The sequence below is a fragment of the Colletotrichum abscissum genome (assembly GCF_030869225.1).
Source record: "Colletotrichum abscissum strain IMI 504890 chromosome Unknown Scaffold_74.1, whole genome shotgun sequence".
In the NCBI taxonomy this organism is placed as follows: domain Eukaryota; kingdom Fungi; phylum Ascomycota; class Sordariomycetes; order Glomerellales; family Glomerellaceae; genus Colletotrichum; species Colletotrichum abscissum.
The window spans coordinates 116786-127513 of record NW_026850519.1 but is presented as its reverse complement, the minus strand read 5'-3'; the positions used below and the strand labels follow the sequence as shown (position 1 = coordinate 127513).

The 10728-nt window shown below is 53.5% G+C and overlaps 3 protein-coding genes across 3 annotated transcripts; 2 read left to right on the top strand and 1 right to left on the bottom strand.

Moving 5' to 3' along the window:
* Positions 1–1673: 1673 nt before the first annotated feature.
* On the bottom strand, positions 1674–3197 carry CABS01_15839 (uncharacterized protein; the record flags this gene model as incomplete). Its single annotated transcript, XM_060549173.1, has 4 exons — positions 1674–1990; positions 2053–2546; positions 2591–2811; positions 3027–3197. 4 exons carry the CDS (start codon positions 3195–3197, stop codon positions 1674–1676), a joined length of 1203 nt encoding a protein of 400 aa, XP_060390947.1.
* A 1461-nt stretch (positions 3198–4658) lies between these two features.
* CABS01_15838 (uncharacterized protein) lies at positions 4659–5309 on the top strand (the record flags this gene model as incomplete). Its single annotated transcript, XM_060549172.1, has 1 exon — positions 4659–5309. One exon carries the CDS (start codon positions 4659–4661, stop codon positions 5307–5309), a length of 651 nt encoding a protein of 216 aa, XP_060390946.1.
* A 3213-nt stretch (positions 5310–8522) lies between these two features.
* Positions 8523–8987, top strand: CABS01_15837 (uncharacterized protein; the record flags this gene model as incomplete). Its single annotated transcript, XM_060549171.1, has 1 exon — positions 8523–8987. The coding sequence occupies one exon, from the start codon at positions 8523–8525 to the stop codon at positions 8985–8987; it is 465 nt and encodes a 154-aa protein (XP_060390945.1).
* Positions 8988–10728: the final 1741 nt, after the last annotated feature.

The following is a 10728-nucleotide window of genomic DNA, read 5'->3' as shown; positions in this document are numbered from 1 at the left end:
CCCTCTCACATACTATGACCAAGAGGAATCCAGGTACACGCAGCTCGGACCAAGAAACATCCACCCCCCCCCCCCACCCCCCCCCCCCCCCCCCGAACTCCCAACCCCCTCTCCATTCCACTGCCGCCCTGGACTCCCCCTAAACACCAAATCAAAACCCCCCCCATCCTAAACACCTCCCCCGCAACTCCCATCCCTCCCCCCACCTCCACTCACAACTCCCCCCCCCTTCCCACACACCTCCCTCCCCTCATCCGGGCTCGTCCCCTTTCGATCCGAGTGAGAGCTCATCGTAACTCGTAACGCTGAAGGAAACGACACACACCAAGAAAAGCTTTGGTAAACCTGAAGCTCCCCAATCCCCAGGCTTTCTCGATACGCACATATCCCGTACGGTAACACCACGTGTCTTCGTTCTCGAACCCACCAGGATAGAAGGCCCTTGGCCATTACCTAAACTCCCAATAACGACGTCGCATGAATGCAACCAACACTGCATCCTTTGGTTCCAGATACCAAGAGACAGAGAGAAGACACCAATCGAAATACAGAAATGAAATCTGTGACAGTGAACACGCAATCCTCGCCAGCTTGCTCGTAATAATGGCGCCTTTTACATAAAATAAGGTGTGTAAAGATATTCACAGTGAAGAGAAGAGTACACAAAAAAAAGCTTGAGCAAAAATAAACGTCCCGATCAGGCGCCGGGGTTTCATTCAGCTAGTCACTTCAACTCAATTCAAGCCAACAAAGTCTCTCATGTACAGAACCCAGTCCGAAACCCGTTCGCCCCGTCTTGTCCCAGACGCGCGGCAGCCACAAGTGGGCGCGGGTTTGTCCATTTCCCTCCCAGATGCCTCCGTGTTCCCGCACTGTCCGCCGTCGGCCGATCTGGACCCCACGGCCGGGAGGGCCTGTAGCAACGACATACCATCAGTCCCAAAACCATAGACACCTTGCAAATGATGAGTGACGCTGACTTCACAGAGAAGATTTCAACCAATATCCATTTCACCCAAGAGATAAAGACTCTGTCTTTTTTTTTTGAAATCCGAAATAGAAAAACTTTTTTTTGGTTCCGCCTGTATCCTATACACCATCAAATATGCGATGTGTGAATGATGAAAAATAAACGCCATTAAAAACAAGCGCGGGGTTCCATTGCGGAAAGCTTCCCGGCATATAAAAACATGAAAATAAGAGACAAGTACTGCAGGCCGCCAAACCTCCCGTGGGGTATTTCCGCCGCCCAGTTTTGACTGTCCAAATTTCGAAAGAGACAAAATGATTTGTTGGTAACTTTTTTATGTCGTGATCGCATTTCCCCGTAGATGACCGCACGGCGCGGGTATTGAAAGCCATCTTGATAATTTTTGTTTCCCCTCGCTAGTGTTTGTTGTAGTTAAGGACGCCGCTATAGGCTTCGCCCAGAAAACAATCTCGCCGTCCGAATGCTGATGTCGTGTCGTCTCGGGTATCGAGTTGTCTTCGCTCCTCGCAAACCTCCCATGTTCACATGATTAAACTTCTTTTTTTTTCTTTTCGAACCAAAGACAGCGACCATGTAGGCCTTGATAAAACAAAATTGGACAGATCCTCCTCTTTGATCACAACGATCCCGGTCCACGTGCAGGTGTCGAGAATTTCGATTCTTTCACCGTGGGGGCGCAGGGTTACCGCATGTTGCTGGTATCGAAAGAGAATTGTGATGGGAAGGCCATGCTGGCGCTCAGCCCAAAGGGATCCCAATCAATGCCGGTATCCAAGAGCTGGGTCATGGAGGGATATGCACCCTGGGTCGTGTGGGTAGGTTGTGCTGGCTCGGCCTGAGACGTCATGTGCTGGCCGTGGCCGGGGCCAACGGAGTTTGGCGAAGTCATCATATGCTGCGGTGCATCCCCGGAGAAGCCGCTGGGATATGGCCCAGGCCCGCTTGGGGTGTCGATCTCGGAGTCTTCAATCATGTCCGCTGGAGCATCATACTCTTGTTCTAAGCTTGGTGTTAGGAATAAGACGGCAAGATCCATCAGTAAATAGCGCCGGTTGACTTACCTAGCTGCTCAATGTGGTTCTGGAACCCAGGTGTTGGGTAGTATGAACCGTTATTGCCGACGCGAGGAGGGCCTCCGGACATCATGTGAGCTCGAGCGGCCGGGTTCATGGGACCCATGGGGCTGAGTTGAGACTTCATGGACGGTGCCATGCCAGGACGAAGCGGTCCGTGGTCAGAGGCTGCCGGTGAAAGAGCCTGCTGGCCTCCATACGGTGCCGTGCTTGATGGCGAGTTGGAGTGTGATGAAGGGGTGGGCCGGCCCTTTGGTGAAGCAGCAGAGTGGGCTGCTTGTATCGGCGGGGGCAGAGGGCTGATGCCGGGCTCCAGCTTCGGGGCGATGCTCGAATTGGATCGGCGAGACTGGTGATGTCGGTTCAGGATGGCTCGCTGGATAGGCGGTGGCTGGACCATATTTTGAGGAGCATGAGTCGGCCCCAAGTTGGGGCTGCCAGTTTTGGCACGAAGCTCAGCTTGAACATCGATGCCTAATGTACTGTTAATACTCGAGCATTCTCGACCAATTGACGGCGTGTCAACGTGCCTTTCTCCAAGAGGATGCGTTCCAACAAGGAGTTTTTGTAGCGCAGCATCAGACACTCATCGGCAGCAGTGCGATGAGCGGCCTGAAGGTTGTGCAGGTTGGACTCATGAACACGAATGGCTTCCTCGAGCTGTTTGATGTACTCTGTGCGACGCTCGCGGAAGGCAGCTTGAGCCTGGCGGTTGCGTTGCTTACGCTCCTCGGAGGTGGCGTAGATCTTGGGGTAAACAATTAGCCTTCCTCTTGAGTGGGAGTTGAGATAGGACCAAACAAGGTTTCGTCCCAGGTGAAACCTTAAGATTGTGTGACACAGACGAAAGTCTGGGGAAGTTATGGTGTTGATAGAGAACAATAAACACACGCAAAAGGTCGCACACTTGAGTAAAGGTGTTGATGCTGAGATAGGCAATGAGGGAGTAAAGAGATACTCACAGGCTTACGGCCACCCTTTCGCTTTGGTTGCTGGCCCTCAGCAGCACCATTGGGATTGTTTGAAGTGCCATTAGGCGCAGGCTGATGTTCGCCCTCGGGACTAGAACCCACGGTCTCTGGAGTATCCTCCTTGACGGGATCTTTGTTGTCGATGGACATCTTATCTGCCATGCCTTATCTGGTCCGGGGGTTGAGGCAGGTTGCCGGTCGGCGTTGGCGGCAGCGGCAGCGTGAGCGGCAGCGGCAACGCAAGCACGGGAGGATCTGTATCTGGATCTGGATCTGTAGATAGGACGCCGTTGTGACGTCGCGTGTTCCACACTCCCAGCCCTACGATGTTCTGGAAGTGTTCGTTGTATGGGTGTTTGGCACTTCTCGCGCGTGGTTGCGGGCGCAAAAGAGATGACAAGCAGGGACGGGGTCGTAAAAAATTGCCCGAAAAAGGGATATCCGGGGGAGAAGTTGCCAGTGGCGCCTACGAGCGCCCGCACGAGAATTGGGGCGAAACCGCCAGCGTGGTAGAGGGACTTGGAAAGGGTGGGAGAATCTAAACAGCCGCGAGATAAGGTACGGAGCGGTGCGCTGCTGAGACTGTGACTGGGGGGAAAGGCATCCAAGCGGGCGCAATTGAGCTTCAGTTGAATCTTTGACAGCTTGTTTTTGCCAGCCCAGAGATAAGGGACGCAGCGATGAGAGGTTGCAGTGTGTAAGGAAATGGAAGAGAGCGGCGGTCTTTTATGTAATGATAATAAACTGGCAGCTTGAGGGGGGGCGCACTCCAGCCATTCGCCTAGACCCAGACTTTGCGGCTTGCCAGACACCACCGAGCAGGGCCGCCGGCGTGGGAGTGGGCGTGCAGCGACGAGCGGAGAGGGGTGAGGGATGAGGGATGGATGGGATGGAATGGGTGACTGGTGACTGTGAGAAGAGACGGTGGGGATGGAGGGGATTCAAGGAGGAGGAGGAGGGGGGTGTGGTGAGTACGGATACGTGTGAGTGTCCCTCTTGAGAGGAGAGATCAGGAGAAGACTTCCGACTGTGAGAGAGAGGGAACGAGGGGGTGTGTGGGGAACAGGCTGTAGGCCAAGCTTGACCGGGTCGTTGTTCCTGTTAAAAAGGACGGGATGTTCTGCTTCACAACGTCCACACAACTTGACAGGATGGGACCTGCTTGTCTCTTCTCTTTTCCTTGCGGTTTGTGTGTCTTGGTTCTCTCCCACGGTCTTCCCCACGTTTTGGTGCAGATGCTGTGCAGACACACAGACAACCGGATGTTCAATTCGTATGGGTGAGAGGGTCAGGTCAGGCCTCTTTCTCTCGCCTAGGGTCTCTGTCACTGGTTGTCTCGATCTTTCTAGACCAAGCACACACACACACACACGCACCACACACAGTTACGAGAGCTGAGTGGCTGGTTGAGTTGGATTGGTGGTGGCTGCTCCGACAACGTGAGAGGGCGAAACTGAGAGAGAAAAGAGGATCGGGTGAGCAGCAGCAGACGACGAACGATGAAGGGTGTGTTGTGGCAGAATCTGTTGCCTCTTTCTCTCTTTTGACGATCCAAACGCAGCTGGGGCCGCCAATATGTTGTGGCACCTTTGACGACGAACAGCCAGCAAGCACGAGACGACGATGCTCGTAGGATGGATGGATGAGAGGGTCAACGGGACGATAAGTCGCTCCAATGGTGAAGGTAACCCAACAAGGAAAAGAGGAAACAGGAAGGACAACTCGGGCTTGGTGCTGGTGCTGGTGGATGGATTGCTGCAAAAAGCCTCCCAACCGATGCTTCGCTTCCCGAGCTCAGCTCCAACGACGATGCAGTTCGCTGGGCAAGTTGCGTGGATGCTGCGCCAGCCCAGTCAAACCCCGCTTCTCACACTCGCGGGAGAGGGAAGGGGGACGTGGAAGGTAAGAGGGGTCGTAAAGGTAGGCGTGCGTCTCTTCCCTCTGGGTTCCGGCTCTGGGCGTGATGATGGCTTGCTGCGCGATGTCGCTGTAGCGCTGTCTCGGCCTCCCGTCGTTCGTTTGGTTGTAGTCTGGTTGACGGCTCGTACGGATTTCAACGGCGTTTCAATGTGCCCTGCATCCCTATTCTGGGTTCTCGCAGATCAGGCGTCCTATATCCAAGGACCAAAGGTCAAGTTCAATGATGTAGGAAAACGTTTGGGACGGCCAGAAAAGCTTTTCAAAACCCTTTTCCACCAACAAATCTGCACACGAGGTGGGACTCTTCTTGGTTATATGGCATTGGAGAAGCTAGGACGGGTACGGAGTACTTGATTGGAAGTCACTTTTGCTGTCCAGCTGTTACTGTGTAGAATGCGCCCCCTCCAGAACCACACACACCCCTGGCCAAGTTTCCCAACTGGCATGTTTTTGTGGCACACAAGGCATTAACATGAGCATTCGTCCCGTGGAAAAAAGGTGGGAAGCTGGGCCAGAAACCAAGGCACTTGCCTCGTCCTGTAAAGTGGGCAATTATTGGTCCAGAACCTCCGTTCCATCCAAGGCCAACCAGGGCCAAATGTGTCAGCGACGACCACCGGTCTGAAGTCTCTGGGAGGAGTCTGTGAGCAGGAGCCTGCCTACTATGTACTTCGTAGTGTGTACTCCATACACTAGGAGGAGCCTTAGGAGGTGGCTGTTGAGCTGTTCATCGCGCCCTATGCGATATTGTGCCGGGCAGCCTCTTTCCTTTGACGGCTTGACCAGTGACCACCACCAAAAAGCTTGAGTTTCTCGACTCTCATCACGTTCCTGAAGTAATTCGAGGCCCCGTGCCGTCTGACCAGGACCTGCCCGCACCATCTCTTGGCTCTTTTGGCTCCCATCTCCCTCTCACCCTCTCTTGAAGTCGAAGCTCAGGGAAGGGGTCATGTTGGGGAACCTTGCCCCCAATCACCGTCACGACACCCCCAAAAGAGGTTGTCCTCGTCGGATCGTTGCGGCAAGGTTCGAATACGGCACACTTTGCCAAGCCTAGACATGCAACGCAACACCTGCTCCGGGGAAACTAATCGCTGACTCGGAGACGTGAATTTTGCGGTTGCATTCGTGACAGACATGGACAATAGCCGTAGGTTGATGCGCTTGTGCGAACCTGATATCATACCAAAGGTCAACCAAGTCCATCCAGTAAACCGGAATCGAGGATCCATCCGCGCGTGTAAGAAAGGGGACGGCAGTAGGTACGGATACTCCGTACGGCTCCTCAAGATGCATCATTGATGCACGATGCAATTGCCCGCCGTTGGACCTATCTGCCCAGGTCCACCGTTCAAGGCTGGCGGATTGCGATGGTCGCAGATGAACCCAAACAGTGATGCAATGTTAAACTTCCATCACGACCAATCTCCCACACTCCGATTCGGAGATGCTCCACAGGCATTTCCCTGCGTAGCCAAAAATTCGTCAACAGGGCCACCGCAAGACCCAAGTGACACAGACTGGTTCTGTCATTGAACCACGGTTGAGGCATCATCACCACGAACGACCATCCTTGGCGCAAAGGGAAAAGAGGTCATTTCACCCAGCCCTTCCAGACGCAGAACGTCCCAGGCCCAGGCGTGCCCTCGCGGCAGGCCGGCGTCGCTGGCGACTGGTCGCGCTCGCTGGGCTTGGGGTCATCAGACGAAGCTGGGGCCGGGCTTTGAACAGGAGCGGAGCCACGTTCGCAATCGATCAAATTTTCAGATCACCTGAGCTCTAGCCAGGCATCCGGGCGGCGGAGAGCTCCAACCTCAGACCTGGTTGCTGTCCAGTCCAGTTGCGCGGCACTCTCACACACACCAAAAACCAATGCCCCTCCACCAATGTGGCATTTTGGAGGTACCTGCGCAAGATGTACCTCTGGCTGACGAAACGTTAGAAACGTTTCGATGGCCGTCAACAAAACAAAGGGTGCGGGTGTGGTGGTGCCTGTCGGTCTCTGCGAAAAAAGCTGCGTAGATATTTCCGAGTTGTGTCCTCCAGTCGGAATGAGGCTGAGATGCGTGATTTGGGAATCGGAGCCCCCATGAACTTGAAGATAAGAAGCATCAAAAACCTATCCTTACCCCAGCTAATGATCGCCAGTTGGGGGGCTTCGACAAGGCAGAATGAGCATTTGCTAGACTGGCATCCTTCCCCCCCACGGTCTGAAGGCTGAAGGCTGAAGCATCTGGTGGACAGTCTAAAAGCATTGGCATCACACCCAGGCTTCGAGCACGGCGGTACCGATGCAATGATCAGCGACGGGCAGCATTGGGAAGTGCCGTAGGATGTAACAGCCCTGAAAGCGTTTTGCAGGCTTGTAGGCTTGCAGCACAGATTGACACATATTGGCAGCCCCCAAAAGGCCTAGCGACACTTAGACGGTATCCCTGCGAGACTGCGCGGTAAGGCAACATTAGCGACCACACTAATGGATGCCTGCCTCAGATCCTTGAGAATGCAGAATTTGCATCTCCGCGGAGCGCCCCTCTCCAGTTGTGACGAAGGCCAAAGGTCGGACGCGGTTGAAGTTTTGGTGTGGTGGTCTATCCTGGTGTGGGAAAGGTTTGGAAGAGAAAAAAGAATTGGCGGCCAATAATTGAACGATTTTGTTGCCCATTCAAGACAAAACGCACGCCTCTCATTGTTACGGCAGGACCCGAGCATTCGGGAGAGGGCAATGGCGGCGGCGTTTCGTCACACCTTCATTCATGCTGCAGCTGCGATGTTGAAATATTTTTCCAACCCTCCGTCATGCTTGGAGATGTTCTCCAAAACAACCCCCAACGTTTGATACACTCCAATTCTTTGGTTTGGGTTGGCGGCTGCGCCGACGTCGTCTGACTTTTCCGAGCATAGCCGCCAAAGTTCGTCTTTTCGCCAGAGATCGGGAGACCGTCACCAGGAAGGCAGCCAAGACTTGTCCGTTGCAAACGAAATCATTGAGTTGGCAGCCGATCAGACCGTGCAAGTGCAGTACTTTGCGTCGTCCGTCGTCTATCGTTCGTCGTGTCGTCCGTGAACACGGTGGCCGGGCGAAGGTCAAGAGAGAAAGTCGCCAACCTCATTTCGTGGCTCCGTTCAGGTGACCGTCTGGACGAATTGGTCCTGGCGTCGGATCGGGGGTCCAGGTGGTCCGAGCCTCGGTACGTATCTGAAAAACTGGGCAGAACGAAGAGCGGGGACGCTCCCATGTTCTAGAAAAATTCTAGTCTTGAGACCAAACCGGGCAAGTTGCCAAGTCCTCTTAGCCTCCGAGTTCCGGACCATTTCCGCGCAGCGCGGTCCTGCCATCGTTCGCCGCGGCATCCGAACATCGGAAAGCCAATGGTCTGACACAAAAGCCAAAAGGACCTTCCGCCGCGTCGCATTCAGTCGCACTCTTCCATTCTCCCACGTTCCCTTCCCTCCTTTCTTCCAGGTTTCCTGCAACGTAACTCATCCCATCCCGTACTTGGTACGCGAAGCCCTAGGGCGGGGCGCTCCCCTCTGTGCCAGTGCCAGAGCCAGTGCCTCTCTTCCATGAGGTGGTGGACCGCGCTGGTGGAGAATTCGAAGACGGGGAGGGGATTCCTTCAGACGCAAGTCTTGTCGTTTCATTGCCTCTTTGGGCCAAGCTCGTCGAGGTGTGTGGGAGGGGGTAGCTGGCCGCCGGCCACTGCTGCTCATGTCAGCACCTGGCACGCCGCACGTAGTGTAGTACTCCAACGGTCATCGCAAACACCATGTGCAGCAGTCAATAGTCTAGACTGCAGCGCGGTTACGTCGGTCAGTCAGGTGACGAGGTTGACGAGGATCGCAAAGCCCCCAGGTACCAACACAGATACCCGTCAAGGTTCGCGAGATCGTCAAGTTTCGGGGCGCTGCGGAGGGGGTTCCGGGGAGGGCATGAATACCTGCAGGCTGCAGTACGCAGTAATTAGACATTTGGCATTCCATGGGAACCTTTGTCACGTCGCGATGCTTGGCTTGATGCCTCACAAATAAGCGTTCGGACTACATCCGTCGTTTTGCCAAGAAGTGTCGATGCCGCCGCGTCCGATGTTCATAATCTTCAGGCAACACACTCCAGGGACACCACCTCAATGTGAAACCTGGTCCGTACCGTGGGACGAAGAGAGATGGTTCGGGAAAATCTGCTCAAATCCCTTTCGTTTCTTCGGGCCAGGGTCGTTGTGTTTAGCTCTGTTCATAATAGGTTTAATGCTGAGCGAGACAGAAGTCAAATCGCTGTTTCGAGCAAAGAGAAAGTGAGTTAATTAGTCGGTGGCATGTCGGGCAATTCTTGAACGTCTTTTGAGTAAACTAGGCAAAGTCAACTCTCTCCCAACTTAAGGGTCGGCGCATTGGCGGCTCAATGCCAACCATGGGTTTTCTCTATGTGAACCCTGTCTTCCGACTGCAGGTAGCAATTCTCAATTGAGTTAAACATGGAAACTTGCAACAGGTTCGGCTTTACGCTCGAGTCACCACGATGTTAATTGCCATCAGACTGGTCTAGAAACCAAGCAGTTCAGAGCCGTTTGAGGATCACAGAAAGAAACGCCCTGTCAATGCACATTCCACCAACCCCAGACACGCCGCTAGTCATCCTAGTAACGGAACGACCAATCACAGACATGGTTCTGCCTGTATATACTAACTGTTGGCAATAAGAAAACAATCCGGCATGGTGTAGCGGTTAGCATACTCCGCTTTCAGTCAATCAAATGATTCAAAGTCCCGGAGAGATCCGAGTACGACTCTCGGTGTCGGAACACCAAATCTTTTGATGTTCTCCCGAAGTTTGCTTTTTGATGGTTGTTGGTTTGCATACATGTTTTTGGGACCGGCTTGGCCCAGAGCGACTCTGAGAGCATGAGATAGAGTTTAAATTTGGTGCTGCGTCTCTTGTCTCTTGACTTACATGCCTGTTACACGACTTGATCTGGGTGACATTGGGGAGACTCTTTGCTACTTGAGTTAGAGACATGCATTCGCATGTGAGCACAATAAGGTTGTTATCTTGCTATGTTGCTTGAGCGACTCTGATGTAGCGACAAAAGTTTGGGAATTGCCGGCTTGCAGACTTGCCATGAGAAGTGGCTTTTGACTTTGGTCTGGGAAGAGCATTTCAACTGGGGGTTCCTGTCTCTTTGGTCCGACTGCGTTCAACCCTGAGAGTGCCGACCGTCTCAGGTTCCTGCTAGAGGGCAATTTTGTCATCCAAAATTGCCGGACATTCCCTCGCTGTCCAGCTGAACGACCCAGAAACGTGGCAGAAGTCGTCGATCCTCGCTAGACCGTGATGACAAACCACTGCCTTTCGATACTTCAAGTATCAAACCAATCTAAGCCAGCTTGAACATAGAGTGGCAAGATTAACAGTCCATGGTGTCCTGGCGACGGCCCTGGATTGCAGTGCTTCTCGACATATACTCCCAGGCATGATCATGTATACGTGAAGAGAGGCGAGCCCCTGCTGATCCGACTTGAGGCTTCAGGTTATGAACTCGCTCTGACCACTGCAGGCCTGATATTATGCTGCCGAATTCCAGAATACTTTAATTTGAAGTTGAGGCGTGCGATGTACCGACGTTCGCGCGAGGAGTATTCTCTGAAGCACATCTCCTACAAATGCAGTAGTTTTGGGGATGAGAGATGCAAGGTCTACCAATCGTTGCCATATATTGGCGTCCAAAACAGGGGCTTTCGCGTTGCTTCTCTAACCAGACTAAATGCCCGCTCA